This window comes from Lissotriton helveticus, chromosome 9, assembly GCF_964261635.1.
Source record: "Lissotriton helveticus chromosome 9, aLisHel1.1, whole genome shotgun sequence".
Taxonomy (NCBI): Eukaryota; Metazoa; Chordata; class Amphibia; order Caudata; family Salamandridae; genus Lissotriton; species Lissotriton helveticus.
Genome location: NC_136070.1, coordinates 930,844,216 through 930,869,676, shown reverse-complemented (window position 1 = coordinate 930,869,676; position 25,461 = coordinate 930,844,216). Strand labels below are relative to the sequence as shown.

General features: G+C 47.5%; 1 protein-coding gene across 4 annotated transcripts in view; it reads right to left on the bottom strand.

The window, feature by feature from the left end:
• Positions 1–25,461, bottom strand: part of RRP9 (ribosomal RNA processing 9, U3 small nucleolar RNA binding protein) — a 161,160-nt gene that overhangs the window by 50,404 nt on the left and 85,295 nt on the right. For all 4 annotated transcript variants that reach the window (XM_078661144.1, XM_078661145.1, XM_078661146.1 and 1 more), the window contains 3 exons: positions 3,740–3,832; positions 3,500–3,600; positions 2,673–2,807 (listed from right to left, as the gene is read on the bottom strand). In XM_078661144.1, coding sequence (XP_078517270.1) covers positions 2,673–2,807; positions 3,500–3,600; positions 3,740–3,832 — 329 coding nt within the window. The remainder of the gene's footprint in view (positions 1–2,672; positions 2,808–3,499; positions 3,601–3,739; positions 3,833–25,461) is intronic.

The window sequence follows — 25,461 nt, the reverse complement described above, 5'->3', positions numbered from 1 at the left end:
GGTAGAAAGCAGTTCCAGAGCCCTGCTCGCTCTTCAGAAAGCTAAGTAACTACATAACTTCAGAAATCTTTCTCCAAGTGTTTATAGTTTCCATAACCAAATTATATTGTGTCAAACTTAACATGTCACTAAAATATAGTAGCAAACAGGTCAGTGAAACTGCCACTTGTCTCCCAAGAAATAAAGCTTCTACTGTAATCCTGAAATATGTTGCCTAGCAAAAATTCTGAATATCTGAAAAAGAAATAGAATACCAGGCGCATTTTGCATTAGACCAAAATGCTGATTTTCAACGTGTTTACATTAACGTTGACAAATATCTCAATTGCAAGGCTCCAACTACATAAAAGATGTGACACTACACACAAATAATGACCAAAAACTCCTTTCACATTCTCTGTCGGACAGGTGAATCTGCTCAGTGTTATCAGAAAAAAGCCACAGGTATTTATAATTTAAAATAATATCTAGGCTGTGGGTGCGACCTGTTGCCAGAGCTTTCTCATCAAGAGGATCCCTACTTTATTGCCCCCCCCCCATAGTCCTTTTTTTTTTTAAGTGCAAGGAGCATACACTGCGCCTTATTACTGCGGTGCGTCAGCAGCTGACCCTGTAGGAGGGCCAGCTGGCATTTAGTGCACTGGGATGGGGCAGTATGGTCCTGGCGTTGCAGGTCTTTGAAATACACAGTGAGACCAGTCTCAAACAAACTGGCCTGTCTCACCCTGGCGATGGAGATAGAAGTAATCTCACCCCTAATAGTGGGTTTTAATCCATCCAAGAGTGTATGTGCTCAAATGTCCTGGTGAGTGGTAGTCTAGAAATAGCTGGTTATCAGTCCAGATTGCCACAACGTTCACAGGGTCCCGTAGAAGTTGCGGGGTGGGGTACATCCCCCATTCTAATCCAAGTCAGTTCTACATGTGCGTGGTAAGAGATTGAGATCTCAGAGATGAGGGCGGAGTCAAGGTCTCATATGAAGGAGTGAATGAGGAAGTAGTAGTCAATACGTGAATAGATCTGTTCGACTTGGAAGAATAATGAAAAGTCCCTAGTGTCAGAGTGGCGGTAGCTCCAAGCGGCAAACCAATCCCAGGTCAGTTATTTCACGCTTAGCAGCGGACAAGGCACTGGTTACCTGGAAGGAGGCTGCAGTGAAATCTAGAGAAGGGTCCCATAACAAGTTAAATTCTACTCCCAGAATTCTATTTCCAAATCCAAAGTCTGTACAGTAGTTCCACTTTCTCCTGTAGAGGTACCAGAAGAACCATTGAGTAAGCTGGTTTTGGGCATAATAGGACAGTCTGATTTCTTACAACTGGCAGAGATGCGCCCTAGTGCTAGTTGACCTCATCAAAATTGATAGAATATTGCATAGGTTCTGTCACAATCAGAAGTGTGATGGAGTTCCCTACTGATGTGTTTGTGTGGGAGGGCATCTCCTGGACCATCATCATGGGTCTAATTTGTGTCAGAAGACAAAGGAATTTTCCAACAGCTTTTCGATTGTTCATTGTCGGACTGCTTTTTATGCACCTCCAGAGAATGGTTTTGTGAAACGAATGAACTGATTGGTAAAATCGTGGGTGCAAATGGCAGTAGTACCGCTCAGAGGGGTGCTACATGGAACTTGTTGGTCCATCGCTATACCCCAAATGATGTCAATGTCTCTCCATTTCAGTACTTGAAGGGAAGGAATGCAGGAGCCAAGCTTGACCTCTTAGGACTCAAAAATGAAAGATCGGCAGGCTGGAGTTAAAAAGTCTGGTCGACTATTAACAGAGCTAGAAACTGTACCATGATGTGAAGCATGGTTTTTGTACGGAAACCAGATGGGTGACCAGGGGAAGATCTAGCTATAAAGGAGTGCAAATAGCTAAGGTCAAAAGGAACATAGTGGTTCTGGACAGTGGTGAGTTGTGGAGTATGTCATGGCTGGCCAAATAGGACATGGGGAGGCAATGAGTCTGAGCACAGATGGTAATCAAAACACACCACAAGTCCTCAGACACTGCAATGGCCAGGATTATGGTCAAGCATCCAAATTCCAACCAATTAACAGTCAATGTTCACAGATCGGGAGAAATGATTATGTACTTGTCTAGAAAATAGATTATCCTACCTATTTGCCAGATTCAAATATTACCATCAGCCCTACAAGTTCTGGTAACTGTGTACTATTTCTAGATGTTTATTTTTGATGAATATGTTCTGTTTTTCCTTATGCAATGTAAATGGCTAGATGCAGGTCTTTCCTTGCCTTGACATTGCAAGATGTATTTTGTGTATTTGATGGTGGTGGAAGATGTGTTGCGGTCAGTCCTTTATCACCTTAGAATCCTTGTATGCCATATAGATGGAATATTTAGCTGCTTTGGTTACAGTAAGGCAGAAACAACTATCAAGAGTGCCTGCTGACGCTGTGCCTATGCCCTCTGCTGTGCCCCTTACTTTTGTTGGAGGTATATGAATAAATCCGAAGATAAACAACAAGGCGAGTCTCTTTGATGTGATTTAGACTCAAGATGTGATATGCCAGGAAAAAGAACTTGTTTTAATATTTGCACAAAACTGCAACTCAAACCATTGACTCCAATCCACACTAAATATTGTGGAAGTCTCTGGTATCTATACTACAATATTGCACTATCAAAAGGACACCGAAAACCTACTCATGGCCATGGAACACCAGCTGGGACTCTTCTGCGATCTTCCAAACCCGAACTGTGCCATCTCTTCCACCCGCTGTAACACAACGCTCCCGGCTCAGGCTATCCAATCCAGTAATCGCATCCTGGTGCCCAAATCTGCAAGAGGAAGACAGTAAAAATAATATACCATTGAGAAACATACTTTGTTATTTTTCGGCTAACAGCAAATGCATTACTCTCACAAAGACATTATATACAGCATCTAAACTGCAACAAAAACATTTTACAGTACTTATGGTAAAAGCACTGGATATTTACAAAATTACTAGTGACAGGTAAAATTACAGCAGCAATTTTTCCACAGAACAGAGTGATATGGGTGGGCTGGAGAAAAACAGGGGGAGAGGCAGAGGGGTTGCAGACAGAACAAGAAATAAAGGAGTGAAAAAGACAGGAAAAGAAAAAAATGAAGGGTGAACAACCAAAGACGTTAAGAGCAATTGAATGACATCACAACAACCTCTAAATACTGTGCTGAACACATTCATTCAAGTTGGGGGGGGGGGGTTCAGAGGAAAACTTTGGGTCCTGGCACTTATCCTTTTACTAATTAAGCACTGGGCTGAGGACTAAAGTGTGGCATGTTACCCCGACAGCACAAGGCAGCAAAGCAGGAGATGTAGCAAGTGCTGTAGTATTTGAAAGCCAACAGTAGAAAAAAAAATCTGAATGGCAAGGGTAAAAACAGCCATGCTTCACCTAGAGCCACCATTTTCCCAAGCTGTGTTTACCGCCAAGCATCACCCAGATATTCCACCTGAATCATTAGAAATCAGACATTTACTTACAATGTTTCAACATAGGCATTCTCAGCCACGTTCCAGACTTTTATGGAGCGATCATGTGATGCACTGTACAGTTGGTGTGTGCCTTTCCGGAAGGACAATCCCTGTATATCCGAAAAAGACAACAGTTCAAGTTATTAGGGCTGTAATGGATGTACCAAGTAATGCCCAAAAGTCCCACCATTTATCTCTGTCTCAATTACTACAAAGGAAAAAAAACACTAATAAAGAACAATTACTAACCGAGACTGGACCACGGTGACCTGTGAACTTGTGCAGATGTTGGCATGATGCAGGATCCCAAATCATGATCAATTTATTTTGATCTCCGGTCGCCTGGAGAAAACAATTATTACAACAAAATGAGTGGTAACATAGACCAGCTATATGTTAATAGAAATACTAGTCAGAACAGAAATGGTGCAATACTTCAGCAAACCACAGTTCCAACAATTAGGCTTGGAATATGACAACCAGACTAACACTCAGAATCCAGTAACTGCACTCAAACATATTGAGACAGTTTGTGTTAAAGGAAAGGCACCAGTACGAACACCGAACAGAAATAGGAACTTGTGGATGAACAGTCTTATGCGAACGACACAATTGCATAAATGCATGCAGACACTCAAAAAGTAGACCGATATGATCATATACTGCTGAATACAATGCAGATCAGATTAAAAGTCATGATTTCAACATACTTGAGTTCAGATGTGGACATCTAGACATCGCAAATGTAAAAAATATCAGTGTGCGGAGAAATAGAAAAACCTGTGGCTTAGATGGAGCACAGAAGTCACATAACACACCTTACGGAAAGCAGCATTCTATTAAGGTTAAACGTAGAGAAAGAAGTAAAAAAAATTGGGCATCTCTATAGGTCATTCTAGTGTCTACCCACCATTCCAATCACATGAATTGTACCATTAATGAACTCCTCTTTCCCCAACATCCCTCTCCTTGCAGCACCACAGGAATCAATGAACATGTCCCAATTCAACACTTTGGGGCAGTTCTCATCACCCTACCCCATTTCTACTATATTAGGAGGATTAATTCCTACTTGCCTCCCAGCCTGTTCCATTTCAGTGTCTCTCCTCACCAAATTGCTAAACCTTCTAGAATCATCGTACAACCTCAGGGTCGGTCTAGATTTCAAAGCACAGGTACCATTTTGCAGCAGATTCAAAATCATGGACAACGTAGCCCAGCTCAAACCTTCCAATTGTTGATTTCTCATTCCCAGTCAGGTCACTGACATGTCGTGTGAAATACAGAAGATCACCACCTCTTTAAGGTGGCCTACGATCTCCTTTCAGAACGTTTGAATGTGTGTGCATTCCCACCAGAGGTATGCTAACGTTCCCAATCCGTCAGAGTATCTCTGGCATGTTTTGGACATCCGGGTAGATTATGTTGGCGCCAAGAAGGGAGGCATCACTGGTAATTATTATGGAGCTAGATTGTAAATAGGGGGTGATTCAAACTGACTTTTGTATATACTCCTATCTGGCAACCTACTCCCTAGTCTAACAGCATGTAGTATCTTGCAAATAATGAACACTAACCTTAAAGCCCTTCATAATGCTCGATGCACGTTTCAGATTTGATTAACTTCCTTGCTTTGGCCTCTGTTTCGGAGACACAGACCCCAATGTCTCAGTTGTAAGTACTGCGACCTGTCTTTCTACGCAAACTGAAAGTCCATTTAACATTAATCACATTTTATCTTCCCTTGGTAAATAGGTCCTTCACAATGTTCCCAGTGCCTAAACCTCCCCCCTCCCTCTCCCGCAACACCTCTTTGCCCCCTCCCAACGCCCCCCCCCCCCCCCCAACACACACCCCCTCCAGCAGGGAGAATGAATATGCTACTTACCAGTATGCATCTGTTCTTGGCATGTAGGGCTGCTAACATTCATATCTAGTGCATAGATCGCCGCCTAGTGTTGGGTCCGGATGATTGCACATTGCTGTCCTGGAAGAGTCTTCGAAGTATCACGAGATAGGTGGCTCCTCCCCTGGACTACAGTGCGCATGGGCATCGGCTCCATCCCCAGATTGTTTTTAGCCATTGTGGCAGAGATGGAGTGAAATAGTGTAAAGGATGTCCATGCTAATGATGAATGCAAGAGAGTGTCTGCAGCCGCTACGGGCACCGGGGAGGAGGGCGGGCGATATGAATGTTAGCAGCCCTACATGCCAAGAACAGATGCATACTGGTAAGTAGCATATTCAGTTCGAGGCATGTGGGCTGCTAAATTCATATCTAGTGCATAGAATACACAGCAGTCCCTCCATTAAGGGCGGTTGGCCGTGCCAGCTGCAGAAGCTTGAAAAAGTGTCTTGAGAACAGCCTGTCCCACAGCTGCTTGCTGTTTGGAATGCACATCTACGCAGTAATGCTTGGTAAATGTGTGTGGTGTAGACCATGTGGCTGCTCTACAAATGTCTTCTAACGGAATGTTCCCCAGGAAAGCCATGGAGGCCCCCAATTTCCGCGTGGAGTGCGCTCTTGGGGGTATTGTTAAAGTGCGTTTAGCCTTTTGATAACAGATTTGAATGCATTTAACAATCCATCTGGCTATTCCTGCTTTGGAAATGGGGTTGCCTTTGTGTTGTGCGGAGAAGGCAACAAAAAGTTGTTGTGTCTTCCTAAAGGGTTGTGTTCTGTCAATGTAGTACATTAGCGCCCTCCTAACGTCTAATGTATGAAGCATTCTTTCTGCTACCGTTTGTGGGTTTTGGAAAAATGCAGGCAGGTCAAGAGTTTGGTTGATATGAAACTGTGGCACCACCTTTGGAAGGAATTTGGGGTTAGTGCGGAGCACCACCCTGTTAGAATGTATTTGGATGAACGGCTCTTGGATAGTGAGCGCTTGCAGCTCACTAACACGTCTGAGCGACGTGATAGCAACGAGAAAAGCCACTTTCCACGTTAGAAACTGAAGTTCGCATGAGTGCAGTGGCTCGAAAGGTGGGCCCATCAGCCTAGTGAGGACCACATTGAGGTTCCACACAGGAGCTGGTGGAGTTCTAGGAGGAATGACTCGTTTCAGCCCCTCTAGGAAGGCTTTAATGGCAGGCACCCTGAAAACAGAGAGGTGCTGTCTATTCTGGAGATAAGCCGCTATGGCGGATAAATGTATCCGAATGGAAGCGTACGCTAGATTGCATTTGTAAAGATGTAACAAATAGCAGATGATGTTAGGAATGGATGCATCTAGCGGGTTGATATTGTTGTTAGTACAGTAAATGGCAAACCGCTTCCACTTTGCTGCATAGCAAGCTCTGGTAGTGGGCTTCCTTGCCTCTCTGATAATGTCCATGCATTCAAGAGGCAGGTTGAGGTAGCCAAACTCTAGGACCTCAGGAGCCAGATCGCCAGATTGAGTTGTTGCGGATCTGGATGCTGAATGTCGCCATGGTTCTGCGTCAAGAGGCTGGGTGTGAGATGCAGCCTTTGATGCGGTACCACGGAAAGTTCTAGAAACATGGTGTACCATGGTTGGCGTGCCCATGTTGGAGCAACCAGGATGAGAGTCATCGAGTGTTGCTTTAGCTTTCTTGCCACCAGCGGAATGAGAGGCACTGGGGGAAAAGCGTACGCAAATTTGCCGGACCAGTTCATCCATATCGCATTCCCCTGCGATTCCGGGTGAGGGAACCTGGCGGCAAAGCTTTGGCATTTTGCGTTTTCCTTTGTGGCAAACAGGTCTATTTGTGGATGACCCCACTGCCGGAAGTACGGGTGGAGTACTGATGGATGTATCTCCCACTCGTGCATTTGATGGCTGTACCTGCTGAGCAGATCCGCCATCTGATTGTCCTTGCCCGGGAGGTGTTCTGCCATGAGGAAGATGTTCCTCTGAATGGCCCACTTTCACATGCTCTGAGCCAGATGAGACAGCTGTGGCGAGTGAGTACCTCCCTGCTTCTGGATGTAGTACATGGCTGTCATGTTGTCCGTCCGGATCAACACGACCTTGTTGCACAGATGTACTTTGAAGGACTTGAGCGCCATGAAGATTGCCATCAATTCCAGGTAGTTGATATGCAATCGTTGTTGCTGGGTTGACCACAGTCCCTGCACCGTGTAGTGGAGCACATGCGCTCCCCACCCTTGGAGAGATGCGTCCGTCGTTAGGACAATCTGTGGCACAGGCTCTTGGAACGGTCGTCCCTTGCAAAGGTTGTGTGGATTCCACCAATGCAGAGAGTTGTATGCCCGACCGGTCACCAACACTAGGTCTGTCAGTTGTCCTCGAGCCTGTGTCCATTGATTTGCCAAGCATTCCTGGAGGGGGCGCATGTGCAACCTTGCGTGCGGGACTATGAAGATGCAGGAGGCCATCATGCCTATCAACTGCATAAACACTCTCGCTGGCAGGGAGAGTTGCGGTCTGAATCGTTGGATCAGCGACTGAATGCTGTTGATTCTGACTGTGTTTGGCTGAGCCATAGCAGTCAGGGTGTTTATGGTCGCGCCCAGATACTGCCGTACATGGGCTGGTTGAAGGTGCGACTTTGGGTAGTTTAGCGAGAACCCCAGGCTGTGAAGGAGTTGAATAGTGTGGGACATGTGTGAGGCGCACTGTCTTTCCGACTTTGCTTGAACGAGCCAGTCGTCGAGGTACGGGTAGACATGTATGTTTTGTCTCCTGAGGTGCGCCGCCACTGCCGCCAGACACTTTGTAAACACTCGGGGGGCAGTAGTCACACCGAAGGGTAGCACTTTGAACTGATAGTGCTTGTTGTGAATGGTGAACCTGAGGTATTTTCTGTGGGACGGGTGGAGTGGGATGTGGAAGTAAGCATCCTTGAGGTCTAAGGTTGCCAGGAAGTCCCCTTGGTTTAGAAGGGGAAGTATCTGTTGCAGTGTCAGCATGTGGAAATGTTCCGACAGTATATACATGTTGAGAGGGCGGAGATCCAGAATGGGTCTGAGGGATCCGTCCTTTTTTGGGATGAGGAAGTACAGGGAATAGACCCCTGTTCCTTCCTCCTCCACTGGCACGAGTTCGATTGCTCCTTTTTGCAGCATTACTAGCACTTCCTGCTGCAATAAGTGCAAGTGCTCTGCCGACATAGGACGGTGTCTTGGGGGAATGTTTGGAGGAGTGGATGTTAACTCCAAACAATAACCGTACTGGATTAGTTTTCTCACCCACCTGTCCGTGGTGATGGACGACCAGACTGGCAGGAACTGCTGGAGTCTTCCCCCGACAGGTGTTGGATGGTCGGGGGGCAGTGACAGGGAGTCACTGTTTGTTTGCGGCAGAGGAACGGGAGTTGGTGTTCCCTCTGCCTCTGCCTTTGGCACTGTTACCTCGGTAACCCCCTCTACCTTGCTTGGGATACGAGGACTGCGCACCACCTTTTGTGAATTGTGACTGTTGTCCCATGTGTCCTCTGGTAACACTACGCGCTCCTGAGCGACGAAAAGTGTTGCCCCTGAACTGTTGTGATTGAAGTGCCCCCATGGACTTAGCAGTTTCGTTGTCCTTCTTAATTTTTTCAAGTGTGGTGTCTACATCTGGGCCAAACAGTCTGTCAGGATTGACGGGCTGTTTGAGGATTGTAGTTTGGATGTCAGGCTTAAATCCAGATATACGAAGCCAGGCTTGGCGCCTTAGCATGACGCTAGTGTTAATCCCTCTAGCCGCTGTGTCCGCTACATCAAGTGCGCATTTTATGGCAGCGTTTGATATAAGCTTTCCCTCTTGTATGAGCATTTCGCCAGCTTCTTTATACTCATCAGGCAGATGTTGAAGGAGCTGTTCTAGGGTGTCGTAATGCGCCCTATCGTAACGCGCTAACAATGCCTGTGTGTTTGCGATACGCCATACATTAGCAGCCTGCGCAGCGACCCTCTTGCCAGATGCCTCAAGCACTTTCGACTCCTTGTCTGGGGGAGGAGCTTCACCAGTTGTTTGGGAGTTTGCCCTCTTGCGGGCATTCGCGACCACCAACGAATCCAGAGGCAACTGTCCTCGAATATAGGCAGGGTCCCCAGGTGCTGGTCTGTATTTTTTCTCTATTCGTGGGTTTACCACTCTCGCCCTTGTAGGTTCTTTAAAGATCTCTGGCGCATGTTTAAGGACACCTTTCAACATAGGAAGTGTTTTGACTGTTCTTTCTGAGACAGAGAAAGTGTCAAACAGGAATTCCCTTCCACTGGGTCAGCATGCATATCCACATCATGATTTGCAGCTGCCCTCTCAATTAAAGTATTGAAAGCTGCTGAATCCTCAGTTGGTGAAGTACGTGCCCCAAAACCTTGTGGGTCCTGCACCACCTGATGACTTCCCAGGTCCCCAGCGTCGTCAAATGAGTCCTGATGCACATCAGGGTCATTGCCAGTAGGGAAGTTGTATTGTTCATCTTGGTCTTCATCCTCACCCCCTGATTGGGTGGGGGAAGGGGTTGGACTCCTCCTTGGGGGAGGTTTCAGAGGTTCAACAAGGGCAGGTAAGTCCTGTGTTTGCCTTTTCTTTTTCAGTGGAATTACAAAAGTCTCCAGTGGCTGGGAACTGATCCTTCTCTTATAAAGCGTCATCTTCCCTGTGTGGGCATCGATGTAATGCTCACAGTCGTCCTCAGATGCTGTGTGTCGAGGCAAAACAGCACTGGACGTGGAATCCGAAGTCCCCGAGGTCTTCGGCACCGTTTGGGGTGCAAACGCCTTTGGTGGCACCTTTGGTGGTAGTGTATAGATAAGTTTTGTCGACTTCTTGGCAGGTGGCTCCATCGGTTTCGGATCTGATGGCGCAGACTTGGTCGACGGCAGGGCTTTCTCCCGAATCCTCTTGAGCGACTCGGTGACCTGTTTTGTAAATGAAGCCGAGGGTTTGACGACCGATGCTTCATGTTTGTCCGCTTTGGAGGCTTTCGGCGTGGCAGAAGAAGGCACCGACGAATCCTCGACTCCAACGGTTCGCTGCCCTGCAGCTGTCTTAGACGCCGACGGCGTCACCGCAGATCCGGTGTCTTTGTGCCGAGGAGTAGCGGCTCCGGCTTTTGGATCTGGGCTCTTAGTGGCCTTTGCTTCGACCGTCTTTTTGGAGGTTGACGCCCCATACGTCGAGACGTGATGGACCACCTGCTTTGTGGACGTGTCCTTGGCCACCGCGTGTGGCGCCGGTGACTCGACGGCCTTCTTCGCCGGCTTCGTAAGTTTGGACGGGACGTCGGCCGTCTTAGATGTCGACGAAGCCGTTTGTTTCGTTTTCGTTTTCGACGTGTCTTCGGCCATCTTAGATGTTGTCGAGGCCGTAGGTTTCGGTTTCGGTTTAGGCGTGACGTCGGCCATCTTAGATGTTGTCGACTGTACTGGTTGCGGTTTCAGTTTCGATACGCACAACAACGGCTCCTCCGGTGTATCCGTGGCCGGGCCCGAAGGCGGGGCTGGGGATATCGGTGCAGGGTCGTGGGTAAGGCCGAGTGGCGATCCCGTGACCTGAGCCGGAGTCGAGTAACTTTCGGGGCATAGCTCTTCCTCTGAGCTATCTTCCGCGGCCCCATAGACTTCTTCGTCGTCCCCTACCTCATCGACGTATTCAAGGTCTTGGCTCTGTCCTTCGATGTATTCTTCAGGATCGGCCTCGACCTCCGTTGATGGTGGTGAAATCTGAAGATGACTGCTTTGGCCGTCTTCTGCGGGGTCGTCGAATATGTCGTCGGGTGCCGGTGCTGCGTGCAAGGCCTCGAGGCGCGCCACGCGCCGATGCTTGAGTGTCCTTGCTCACCTTGCTCACTGCACCATCAGGATTCAAGCAAGCCGGGCCGAAGACGGCTGTAATGCCAGAAACCGGTCCCCGGAAGCTTGTTTCCTTTCCAGTGAAGAATTGGCTTGGAAGTTTGGTCTGCCCTGTTCCCATGATGCACTGGGCCAGGGACAGACTAATTTGCATATAGCCAGGTTCTGAACTGGGATGGTGCAGTGAGCTAAAAAACGGTGATGGATCAAGCCCTGATCTGTTGACTGGGTAGGAGTGTTCTGATTAACTCAGATACTCTGTCCATCACCACCCCCCTTTTGAAATTGAATAGAATAGTGAGCAGTAACAGCTGGCCGCAAGGCAAAAGAGCAGTGCATAAGCATACAATGCAATGAAATCACATAATGCTGCCAGACAGATAAATTACTCATACAGGCGGAGGGAAGGAAAGTGGCTCACCTTATTTAAAAAGATTGCGAAGCACCGCTTGGCCCACTGCAGCATCAGCTTCGTTGATCGCCTCAAGGCAGTAGTGCTTCGTGAAAGTGTACGTGCTGGACCACGTGGCTGCTCGGCATATTTGGTGAATCAGCACACCGGCAAACAGGGCAGTAGAGGAAGACATCACCCTGGTGGAATGAGCCCGAACTGTAGATTGAAGAGGCTTGCCGGCCTTCGGATGACAAAATGAAATTGCTGAGGAAATCCAACGTGCAATAGTTGGCTTGGTAACAAAACGCCCCTTGCGCATGCGTCCGTAAGCAACGAACAGTTGATCAGACTTACGAAAAGGTGCTGTCCTGTAGAATTTAAGGCATCTTTTAATGTCCAATGAATGCAAACATTGCTCCGCTGGAGATTGAGGATTAGCGAAGAAAGTCTTTAAGAACATTGGTTCATTGAGGTGAAAATCAGTCGGCACCTTAGGCATGAATGCCGGGTTGTTGCGAAGTACGACAGTCCGATTAGAATTGAAGAAAAGGAGGCTGAAAGGTAAAGGCATAGATATCTCTCACGCCACGTGAAGAGGTCAAGGCAAGAAGAAGGGCCACCTTCCTGGTCAAAAATATCAAATCCGCTTTGTGAATGGGCTCAAAAGGTGCCTTCATCAATTGCGCCAAAACAACATTAAGATGCCAGGTAGGAGGAGGACGCCGAATGGGTGGGAACATCCTGAATAGTCCTTTGAAGAACTGTCAAATGACTCTGGAAGAGTAGAGAGAAGAAGACCCATCCTGCCGGAAACTAGAGATTGCCGCTAGGAAGACCTTCAAAGTGGAGTGGGAAAGTCCTGATTGAGCCAACTGCAGAAAGAATTGCAGAAGCTGAGCAGGAGAGGAGTGCACGGGATGGATGTTGGCAGATGCACACCAGTGACAGAACCTTTTTCCACTTTAGCTTGTAAGTCTTTACTGTGGACGGAGTTCTCACATTGGCAAGAACGTCTCTACATACTGGCGAAATATTCAAGTGGGCAAACTCAAGGTGCTCAGGTTCCAGGTCGATAATTTGAGAGAGGAGGGGTCCGGATGACAGATCGGACCCTTGTCCTTTATGAGGAGATCCGCTCGAGGACGAAGGAGGATGGGTTCGCACTGTGAGAGAAGCAGCAGTTCCGAGAACCACGCTTGTCGAGGCCCTCTTGGAGCGATCTGGAGAATGTGGCACGACTGTCTCCGCATTTTCCACAACACACGAGGAACCAGCGGAGTCAACGGAAAAGCGTAGGCGAATAAATTGCACCAGTCCATCAAAAGGGCATTCCCGCATGACCCTTGATGGGGAAGCCAACTTGCATAAGATGGGCATTTCCGGTTCATAAGGCTCGAAAACAGATCCAGGGTCGGGTGACCCCACAACCGAAAGATGAAGTCCAGAGTTGGCTGATGCAATTCCCACTCGTGGGTCGAGGTTGCGGACCTGCTGAGGGAGTCCGCTAGGATGTTGGAGGTGAACCGATGTCAGGGTAATGTGGTGATTGAGCGCCCAGTCCCAGATGCTCTGTGTCAGCTGAAAAAGGAGCGGTGACCTGGTGCCATCCTGTTTGTTCACATAGTGCATACTGGTGGTATTGTCTGTTTTAAGGAGCACAGATTGTCCCTGGAGCAGAAGATGGAAAGACTTGAGCGCCAGGAAAATGGCCATGAGTTCCAGTCTGTTGATGTGCCAGGAACGTTGAGACAGGGTCCACTTGCCCTTTATGGATAGCCCCTGAAGATGTGCGCCCCAGCCTTCCAGGGATGCATCCGTGGTAAGGATGAGCTCCGGAGCGACGGTAAGGAAAGAAGTACCGGCAGGGATGTTTGACGGTTGGGCCCACCATAAGAGAGCGGACCTCATCCGAGCGGTCACCAGAACCAGATCGTTGAAAGAACCGGTGACCTGATTCCACTGCTTGTCCAATTCCTCCTGAATTGGGCGGCTCTTGAGCCTGCAATTTGGGATCAGGGAGATGCAGGAGGACGCCATCCCGAGAAAGGATTTCAATACACAAACTGAAACTGACTCTTTTGAACGGATGAGAGCCACTAGGCGTAAAACCCGCAGCTGATTCTCGTGAGAAACAAATGCCTTCGCCAGCGAAGTATTCAGAGTGGCGCCTAGAAAAGTCCTGCAGGGAGCTGGATCAACCTGAGACTTCTCGGTGTTGATGGATAGACCGAGAGAGTGGAATAGAGTCAGGCAGAATGGAGTGTCCAGAGACGCCTGGTGACGAGATTGCAACTTGATGAGACAGTCGTCCAGGTAGGGAAAGATTTGAAAGCCCTTCAAACGTAGATATGCCACCACCGGAGCCAGGACTTTCGTGAAGACGCGAGGGGCGGAGCGAAGGCCCAAAGGCAGAACCTTGAATTGAAAGTCTCTGCGCCCCACCCCAAAGCGCAAGTACTTCCAGTGTCTTGGAAGTATCGGCACGTGGAAATAAGCGTCCTGGAGATCGATGGTGGTCATGAACTTGTCCTTCGAGAGAAGGCGGAGAATTTCCACGAGCGTGAGCATGCGGAAGGATTGGCACTTCAGGTACTTGTTTAAGGCTCGTAAGTCGAGGATCGGACGCCATTCGCCGGACTTCTTGAGAACAAGGAAAAAGCGGGAATAGAATCCCATCCCCTTCTGAGACTTGGGAACCACTTCAATGGCACCCTTCTGAATCAGGGGTCGAATCTGTTGGAAAAGCTCCTTGAGGTGTGCCGGAGGTGGACCAGATGGAGGAGTGTTTGGAGGGAATTTGACAAACTCCAAAGCATGGCCCTTCGATACAATGCCCAGCACCCAACGGTCTGAGGCGATTGAAGACCAATTGGAAAAGATGAGAGAGATTCGACCTCCAACTTTGAGCGGGGAAGGCAAGTCATTGCTTCTTAGAAGCGGAGCCTCTGTAGGAAGATTTTCCTCTGTAGGTTTTTGAAGACTGCTGTCGATAGGACTGCTGAGACTGGGAGGAATACCTCCGATTTCCTTGGCCGTAGGAGCGGTACTGGTTGGATCCGCCGCGAAAAGTAGAGGAGGTGCCGCGTCCACCACGAAAAGGTTGTTTGCGGAACTGCAAAGTGCCTAGGTGTCCTTTTTTATGGTCTGAAGTGCGTCGTCCACATGCTGGCCAAAGAGCGATTCGCCGTCATAGGGCATGTCGAGGATCTTCGCCTGAACCTCCTGGCGAAAAGAGGTGGAACGAAGCAAGCCCTGACGACGCAAAACAGCCGCCCCCGCAAGCTGACGAAAACCAGTGCACGCAATGTCCACAGAGCAGTCGATGATTTTAGATGACGCTCTCTCCCCCTCCTGAAGAATCTTGAGTGCCTCTGCTCTGGAGGGCTCAGGAATGAGGTCGATAAAAGAAGACATATCCAACCACATTTGGCGGTCATAGTGCCCCAGAATGGCTAGAGAATTTGCAGCCTTCACAGTGGTAGAAGCCATAGTGGAGAATTTTCGTCCAATGGCATCAAGACGACGTCCCTCACGGTCAGGAGGAGCGGTAATAGGAGAAGACGGATTCCTGGAACGACGTTGCGCGGCCTGGGTAATGACGGAATCAGGTTTATGTTCCGCTACCAGGCAGGTGGGGAACCCTGGGGTGCCCTATATTTCTTCTCCAAACGAGGAAGCAGCGCCGGGATAGAATTCGGCATCTGCATAAGTTTGACGCCCTCATTCCAGATGAAGTCAATTATAGGCATTGCCCGGACCTGTTTAAAAGGTCGACTCTTGAAGTCATAGAGAAAACAGTCCTCATCTTTCAGAACCATAGGGAGCTTGAAGCGCAGTGCCGCTCATTCCATAAGTTGATGAAAACCCTATATATCCACAGGCGGGGAATCCCCTGGGCCCGAAGGTGGCGGCAATGGCGTCTGGATTTGATAATCATCCCAATCAGCCATGTGCCCATCATCATCATCATCATCAACTTCACCGTCTTCCCGATCTGGCCGAACGTCATCCTCGTAAACAGTTGCATGAACGTAAACAGAGGTAGTAGGTGGTGCAGAAGACGCAGACTGTTGCAGGAACTGTAGGATGTGGAGACCCCTGGTGAGAAGGTGGAAATCGCCTATTGTAATCCTCCAGCATATATTGGAGATTAGAAATGAGGGAGAGTGGTATTTGCGCTGTGGGAACCTGAGCAGAAGGTCCCTCCTCATGGTAGTAATCATCTTCCCGATTGTCCTCATAGTCCTGACATTTTATAACCAGTTCCGAAGGGCTTCGAGCTACCCGGAATCTATCATCTACCGCCTCTTCAGAATCAGTCATGCTCCGAAGCAGTGGCAAAAAGTGGTGATGGAGGTTGAGAGTGACGCGGAATGGGAAGCTGATCCAAAAGTACATGCCGACGGTGGTGCAGAGGGTCAACAGCAGGAGCCCCTGAACTTGATAATGAAAATGGCACCAGAGGTAGTGATGTGAAAGAAAATGTCTACGACGATAACAGTCGACGGAACAACCACCGTTGCTGAAGATGCTGATGAAGCAGACTACGGCAAAACGACAGCCGTCGACGAAGCCGGCATTGAAGGAACCGCCGTCGACGGAGCCGTCATCGACAAACCATTAGTCGATGACGTCGATGAAGCAACCGCCGACGTATAAGGCTCTCTTCACAGAAGGCGTCGAAGATTTTGATGTCGACGAGACTCGCTTCTTCGACGTCAACAAGGAGATTGGAATCATCGACGAGGCAGACTTGAAGCTTACACACACCATCGTCGACACTGATGACGTTGACGCAGCCGCCATCGATGACCCGTTGACACAAGTCGTCGTCACTGTCGTCGTCAGAGAGGTAGAGACGGCAGATTTCGTCATCGAAACGACCGTCGACAATTTTGCACGTTTTTTAAGGGAAACATGCGTAGAAGGAGCCGTGGACGCCTGAGAGTCAGATCTTGAGGGCGCAGGCGTAGCAGGAAGAGGAGAAGACACAGCAGGAGCCTTCTGGAAATCAAGTTTCTTCTTCAGGAATGGAGATGGCATATTCTGCACACTGCTATGCTTTGAGGAGGCTCTAGACCCAACTGACGCAAGGCTTTCTGCATCAGAAAGAGGTGAATCCTTCTCCTTCAACCTCTGCAACCAAAGGAAGAGACGCCCCTCCCTGTCCTTAAGGGTCTTGGTGGAGAAAGTCCTGCAAATTTTACATTTGTTTACCTCATGCTCTGGATAGAGGCAATAAATACACTTTTTGTGAGGGTCCTCAGAGAAGAGCCGCATCTTCCCACAAGAAGCACAAGGACGAAACAAAGACTTCTTACTTGAAGACATCTCAGAAAACAGAAGAAATCCACAAGGAAGTTGAAAACTGAGCAGAGCTCAGGGAGACATCCCTTCACCCCACGTGCGGTAGAAAATCTGAGGGCCTGAGCCTCTGAGGAGAAGGTCCTAGAGGGGTGCTTGCGCCTGATTGGCTGTAGTTTGGACTAACATAATGACTTGGATATGTTAGGCAAGAGCTTTTTTCTTCTAATGTATTCCTATGTATTACTGCTATCCTTGGTACTTATAAGTATTTATGGTTTTAGAATGTATGTAATTATGTTTCTATATACATATATTGTTGGGTTTTATTGCTAATTTATTTACCGTGGGGCTCCCACTTCGACGACGGGGAATATTCAAGCATGTGAATCTATTAAAGACACCCCAATACTGTAAAACTATTTTCAGTGAAGCCATCATGTAGCTGGAGAACTCATTTTCACCAGTGCCCAGAACATTTTAAAATGGTTTCCCTGTACACTTGCACTGACAGCAATAGGACTGACCAGCACAGGGGCATATCTGCTCATGCAGGTATGCCCTCACATGTAATATTTAGCACCCTGCCTTAGGGCAGTCGCCCCTGCTGTAGGGGTGACTTACAAATATCACATGCAATTTTAGGGGGCATGGCACATAGGGAGGTGTGACATGTCGTGTCTTCATGTTTGTCTGCACCAAAACACACAGCCTGCAATGGCAGCCTTGCATGTGCTTGGTGAGGGGTACCTTAGGGTGGTACAATGCGTGCTTCTTCCCTTAGGGACACTCTTTAGTACCTTATGCCCTAGGTACCAGGGATATCGTAGGGACTAACAGAGGGGAGCTAAAGGTTTTACCAATTGGGGGACTAATTGTACAGTTTTGGGAAAGAGCTCTGGCATTTAGAACCTCGAGGACAAAAGAGAAAGATGGAATGGAATCTGCATGAGCGAAGGACAGGCAGACACTAAATGAATAAACCCAGTCTGAAGTGATGGGTCACTCTGGACTTGTGGACTTGTACTGACTAACTCTGTGGACCGGTCTATACAGCACCAGTGGTGCTGGCTTCCCTATTCCCTCAGCGGGACACTAAAGAGGAGTCTTTTTCGGAACCTGGAGGAATGCATTCCCCTGGAGCGTACGTTGACCAACCAAAAGAGGACTCACCTGACTCCTGTTGAACATCCAGGCACTATGCAAGAGGACAGCAGTGCAGCGGGACGGGGTGCTGAGGCAGACAAAGGCCAAGAATAAGCACCAGGAGCCCAGAAAAAGGAGCAGGTTGTGGGTGCTACTGAGGTGCCATAAAGCGGCATGCTGTGAAAAGCTAAGCGGCCGGTGTGCAAAAATCCTCTCCTGGATAGGACAAAAATTTAGAGGCACAGGCACCTAAATATGAACACTCTTGTTGCATGGCACCAAGAGCAAAACCAGTTTAACCTAATCAAATGTGGGATAAGGGGGACACCGCATACAGAGCCCGAAACTTCGTTTGCGCTGCCTGGTGGGTCCCCAAGCCCACCGGACCAAGAATTCAACGAATGCATCTAGTAAATAGCCCACTGTTTCAGTGGACCAACTACAGAAGCAGCCCCCAACTACCTGCATCAAAATATCCAACCCAAGGAGAGAAGGGCCAGGTGTTGAAGACACTGATCACCTTAAACTCCCTACCCGAAACCCCTTCATGACCCCAGGGAGAATCAATGCCCCACATGTACTGCAGCACAGCATAATCAATGGCTCCTCTGGACGGCGTTCGCCTCAGAGGCACTTTGATGCACCATTCCTCGCTCCCTACTCTACAGGGGTACAGTGGAGCAACACACCACATAAGGCCACCACTCAAAGGATCCAGGTGCCCATTGGAGGGGCTAGGGCACAGGATACCTAAAAATATTAAAAAGTAAAACAGACCTTGAGAGTGTATATCTTGGAAAAAAGAAAAAAACCACAAAGAGGGCTCATTAAAAACCAGAATCAGTTGTGGCCACGATCACCCAGTAAGTAATTTGCATAGTCTAGTTTACATGGTGCCAAAAGAAAACTGTAGTACTGCCTGCAAATTAGTTGTTGGCTCTAAGGGGCGACCAGGAATGCAGCGGGTGGCACAGGAGCCTTATGCAAAGCTAGGACCTGGGGAACCATTTTCGAGAACGGTCCCCAAACTGGGACTTTTAGCCTTATGGCTGTGGGGTACAGGTAAATTTGTTTAAAGACCCTGAGGCTGCTGTGCAGCAAGTTTCTCAGTAGACTAAACAATGCAAAGTATTTCAATAATATATACCCAGACAAGAGTGAGCCTTGCCTGCCGGCGGATTCCATACAGGTAATTTTCAGACAACAAATGTGTGTATGTAATGTAATGATTTCCATGTACTGCAGTTATGTTTGGGGATGATAAATATATATATATATATATATATATATATATATATATATATATATATATATATATATATATATATATATATATATCCCCAATATTGCCCCAAACATAACTGCACAACAGCAGTACATGGGAAGCATTACATACACACATTTCTGTTGTCTGAGAATAACCTATATGGAATCCACCGGCAGTCAAGGCTCACTCTTATCTGGATAGGGCCAGCACTGGTCTAATAGTACTATCAAGTTTGCCATATCCTTGCATGTTGTGGGGTCACCACTCAGCTCTGTAAACAGTCTTCCGCAAGAGTGCACTAGTCCATAGGCCATACTCCTCAGCCAACTTGGCAAAGCACTAGTGTCTCTGTATGTTCCTTTTTACCACCCCCGCATGTCACGCTCCAACTTTTCCCTTAAAACCCTGTAGGGATCAGGTATATTTATTACCGGTGCTTGGTAGAACTGTGAAACCCCTTTTCCTAATATGGGTTCTATGGTACTCTAGCGGGGTTGTAATCTCGAAGAGGTGCAAGCCTTTTTTATGCACACCTACCTTATGTAGAAAAAGAAGAAATTGTGATGTACCTAGACCAAATTCCTCTGTCAGAGGCACATAGGCTGGCATGTGATCAGATGCTCAAACATCCCCAATCTTGGAGGTCTCAGTGGTATCCCAAGCCCGGAATCCCTGAAACCGAGAGACCTCCGAAAGCCACATTCCATACCATCAAGGAGTTTTGTCAGTTTCCCTTCCCAGCCATCCATCTCCGAGCCAGGTACCAGCATTCCAGGGGGATAGCAGTTACTGGAGCCAATGCGCAAAAACACATGGGTACATTCAGTAAAGACCACAACCCACCACTGCCTAGAGTATCTATTTAAAGCCAAATCACTTGATTGGATCAGTTTCGGAAGATCCAATCATTACTGTGAGTGAATTGCGCAGCCCAGAAGTATAATTTCACATCCACCAAGTCTAGCCCCGTCAAAAATGGATTTTATTTTTTATTTAAGAGTTTAATATAGCGCTGGCAAGACCCAAAGTTATCAGAGCGCTTTACAACATTGTCACGGCGAAAGTCAGACAAAAATACGTTCATAAAACATCAAAGTTGGTAATCAGAACTGGAGAGGACCTAGAGGGAAACAGAGAGAGGAACAAACACAACGGGTGTAGAAGCCAACATGCGCAGGGCAATTGTTCTTCATCGTGACGAGATGATGGTAGTATGGAATCCTCATCGCGCTGGGCGTTTGCGGAGATCCTTTAGCGGTCTTTTGAAGTTTATGAAGGATGGGTTAGTCCTGATGGTGACCGCATTTGGGACACAGAACCACGATCTGATGAGGACGCACTCGTCTCTCTCGAACAAAGGGCATGTTCTATGGCAGAACTTTCGGCGCACCAGTACCCATCTCTCAAATGTTAGACGCACCCATCTCTGCCTAATTAGCAAACGCCCTCTGCACCTAGAGTTACCTGCTCTCTCTTCTTTGCACCACGTCCGGCTTACAGTTGGTCTGACTAAACCATTCAGACTCATCTCGATGTTTTTTTGAGGAATATCTTTAAAAAAAAAAATAAGTCCTTATCCACGTGCTGGCATAGATCCTCCTACTGCGTAGACCACACTCCACGGTTTACAGTACAATGCATTTTCCCCACACGCTATTTCTACATTGTCTTTTAGAGTCCTGGGCCCTGCTGGGTCGGAATTATCACCGGCAGAGCGACCTCCCCAGTGACATCTTCATCCATTATAGCCCTGAGGAGTCCCGGGAGGATAATCCCACATGCGACGTAACATGTGTGGGCTGGATATGTCTCAAGATCATTAAAATACTCTATTCTCAAGAACTACTTAATGAATTATTGTCCATTCATATGCTTTGTTTCTAATGTACGAGTGTCTACACTGACACGCCATACTATATAATTTTGTTGTGTGCAAGGCATACAAGCAGAAAGTTAAGTTGAGGGCTTCTGGGATCCACATTCTCCACCCATCACTAAGTCTAAGGGAACTAGTCCAACCAGAACGAGACATGAATCACCAGTCAGACGCAGCACTGTAGTCTTGGGCAGGGTACATGACCGAGTTAAAGTCCAGGCTCAGGACCACCCTCCTCCCCAAGGTTTCGGGGGTTAGATATGTACTATATTCCCAGCCTGTCTGCCTCCATTTCTAAAATAACCAAGGGAAAGGAAAGGTTCAGCAATATGGCCACACCTCATGAGGCGCGCGCAAACCTGTGTGATAGATGCTAGTGTAGTTGTAACGGCCAAGGAAGGTACTATTGGTCCCTAGTAAGTGGGTATGCTAAAGGAGGAGTATTTTAGGGAATAATCTCTTTACATATCGCAGCACCGACCCTCATTCGAACTTTATAGTCGATGTGTCATGTTGGGTATGTCCAGTGTATTCACAGTACAGCGACCATGTTTAGCCTAGGTGCGTTCTGCTGTTAACCAAAGAATTCCCTGTCCCAAACTGCCACACTACACTTTGATAACACAAAGCATCAGTCACCCTCATTACTGAAAAAAACTGCTTGAAATTTGAAACCCTAAATCCCACGAAAACAGTGAGATAATAGAAATGCAGATAGTGTTCGAGGTATGTCCAGCTCCATTCATTAGCATAATAGAGCAAAAATATTCTATCCCCACATTTCACAAAAACATGGTATTTATATGCTATGTACCTACTCATCATTTGTCCCCACTACAGACGAGCCCCCAGCCCGGTCAGTATCTCCTATGTGAGCCTGGTATCTTTGTTTCTCTTGTTGTTGCTGCTGCATTTATTTGGCTTGGGGTCCTTTTCTCTGCCGGTCTCCCGATGGAGACAGAGAAAATCCTGCATCACTGAGTTGCGGTCTCCTCTCCCTAACCAAATTGCATGCCATCTCTAAGCGGTCAAAAAAGAAGGATTCGCCTTGAAACCTCACCTTCAAACAGGCGTGATAGAACAGCAGGTACTGGAGCTGCATCGCCCAGAGTTTGTTTTACTTCAAGGAACAACATCCGTTGCAGTTGTACTTTGGCAGCATAATCAGGGGAAATCATAACTTTATGGGAGGCACAGCAGAGGTCAGGGGGTTTAGCGAGCTGTTCGAAGGATGGTATCCCAGTCTACACTGTTAAGAAGTCTGAGGAGCATAGGTCATGCTGTGGTGCCCGGAAGGAGCTCAGTGGTTAACGCCCTCTGAGCCCCCTCTAACAACAAGCATTTACAATGCAATGGTCTCGGAATAATTAAAGGTAGAGCTATTGGCATTGCTCATGAATTTTTTTTTAAAAATCATAAATAAATAGCATTGTCATTTACATTGCCAATAGCTTAATCGCTCGCATATGCATGCCCTATTACATTTACACCCACACAGAGTGACACACACACACATACAGAGCCACCCACACAGAGTCATTCACATAGAGCCACCCACCTACACAGAGTCACCCTCACACAGAGTCACCCTCACACAGAGTCACCCTCACACAGAACCACCCACACACAGAGCCACCCACACACAGAGCCACCCACACATAGAGCCACCCACACATAGAGCCACCTACAAAAAAGCTATCCACACAGAGCCACCCACACAGAGCCACCTACAAAAAAAGCTATCCACACAGAGCCACATACACACAGAGCCACACACACACACACACACACACACAGAGAGCCACACACACACGGAGCCACACACACGGAGGCACACACACAGCTACACACACACAGAGCCACACACACACAGAGCCACACACACACAGAGCCACACACACACAGAGCCACACACACAGACAGAGCCACACACACAGACAGAGCCACACACACAGACAGAGCCACACACACAGACAGAGCCACACACACAGACAGAGCCACACACACAGACAGAGCCACACACACAGACAGAGCCACACACACAGACAGAGCCACACACACAGACAGAGCCACACACACAGACAGAGCCACACACACAGACAGAGCCACACACAGACAGGGACACACACAGAGCCACACACAGAGCCACACACACACACACAGAGCCACACACATTTTTGTCCCTTTTGATGCGAACCAATTTTACAAGTTTGCCCATGTTTTTAAAGAAATGTTAACCTTATGTATTCTTTTATGATACACTTTGTGTGAATCGACTAAAGATAATTGAATTGAATTGACATGCTGAACGGTATCGGGTTTCGCGTATCACAAAAGGGAAATACCTCCGTGGAGCTTTACGGGACATCTGTCACAGGGCGAACTCCAGAGTTCAGAGGACGGACGCGCTTTCACAGGGCCAGCTGCCGATAGGCGCCTTCGAGAGAGTCACATAAGCCCCGCCTTTTTCAGACTGGGGGGCGTTTTTTAAGTTTGAGTGACGAATGACGTCACCGATAGAAAGAACCTAATAAACACGCCCCCAAATCTGGAAAAGACGGGGCTTAAAGGGAGTGACGCCCCTCTCCTCCAATGTCTGGCCTCCGTTCAATGTACTTAATGTTTCTTGGGAAAGATTATTTTTTATTTGTCAAACGTTTCCAGTTTGCTCAGAAGAATTCTTGCACATCGGAAATCTTCACCTGCACAAAGCGCCCCTTTTGACTTGCATATTAACCCCTAAACAATGTCCGGGTGCATGCTAATGGTAGACTTGTTTCTCAAGACCATCGCAGATCATAGCATACTACAGGGTCTATGGATGGCTGTCGGCCTGCTTCAAGATGCAGATTTGTAGATCAGTGAAAACAAATCTGTAATCCAAACCAGTTTGTCGTTCAGTGCTCAGATGGTAATGCGAGAAACACAGATCTCAAAAGTGTTTCCTTTAGAGGAGAGACGGTCATAAATTCAGAGCAAGAGTCAGTTCCTGGGGAAACTGTGAACAGTAGGACACATCTTTTCTGTTCAAGGATCAATGGTTTTGTGCATCTTCCTGAAGGTCAAACTTCATATGTAACCTTTTGGAAAGCTTCTGGAAGTCGAGGAATTGGGACAAACAAATCTTGATGAACAAACCATATGTTCACTTTGTAGTGTGATGATGCAAGAAGAACATGTTGCTCCAAGACGAACATGTTGCTCCAAGACGTCCCCTTTCAGAACGCTCTTAGGCCATTGTAACAGATGTGTCAAAGTGGGGATGGGGAGCCTACAGTGGAAAACTAAACCTTGAGCTGAGGTGTCATACCATTGTGATGTAACTTAGGACGCTCGGCCTGACCCTAATGTCTTATGTGCGAACATTTACTTCCAAATCCACTTTTCTGCACACCATACACAATGCAAACTTCAATGCATTACCTCAACATTCTTCAAGAGATAAACTGATCTCAAGCCCTTCCAATGAGGCCATATGACATTTTGGCATAGCAGCCTCAGGGCAGTCCATCTCACAGATCTGTAGAACGCAAAGGAAACCTAGTTCAGCTATCATCATGTGGAAGAACATCTGTGGGTGCTAAATGATGAAGTTATTTTCAAGATTATCAAAATATTGGGAACTCCTGCCATCAATTTATTTGTTATGAAACAAAACGCAGGCCTTTACCGATGCCCCAAGTCACAAAAAGTACAGCTCCGGTTTGCTGATTTGGCCCTAATTATACGGAAGCGCTCCATCACTGTGAGGTGGAAGTCAGCCCTCCCCCCAACATAACACTCATGGCACATGGAGGCAGTCTGATGGTGCAATGCAGAAAGTGCAACCATTAGGAGAGAAGAATATAGGGGCCTATGGAAAACACAGATCTCAATAGAATGGGATCGAATGCTTGAAGCCCTTAAGGCAATTGAGCCCCCTTTTCCACAATGCAAATAAAACACAAGTCCCCCTTTCCCTGACAAACAGCCATGACCGGCCACCCCCCGAGCTCGGAAAAAGCTAAAGGATAACGAGGTGAGCCAAATAAAAGGCATGGGGTGGGTTCCTTAGGAATGTTCTTTCGAATTTTAATGTTTACATACGGTCATTGAATGACAATTAACCTCCGATAAATCCTCAATTGCATGTAGTTATAATATTGATGTCTTGCATAGCTAAATGCCTAAATCTTTAATTAATCTAATTTGAACGTAGAATTTTCTATGTATTCAA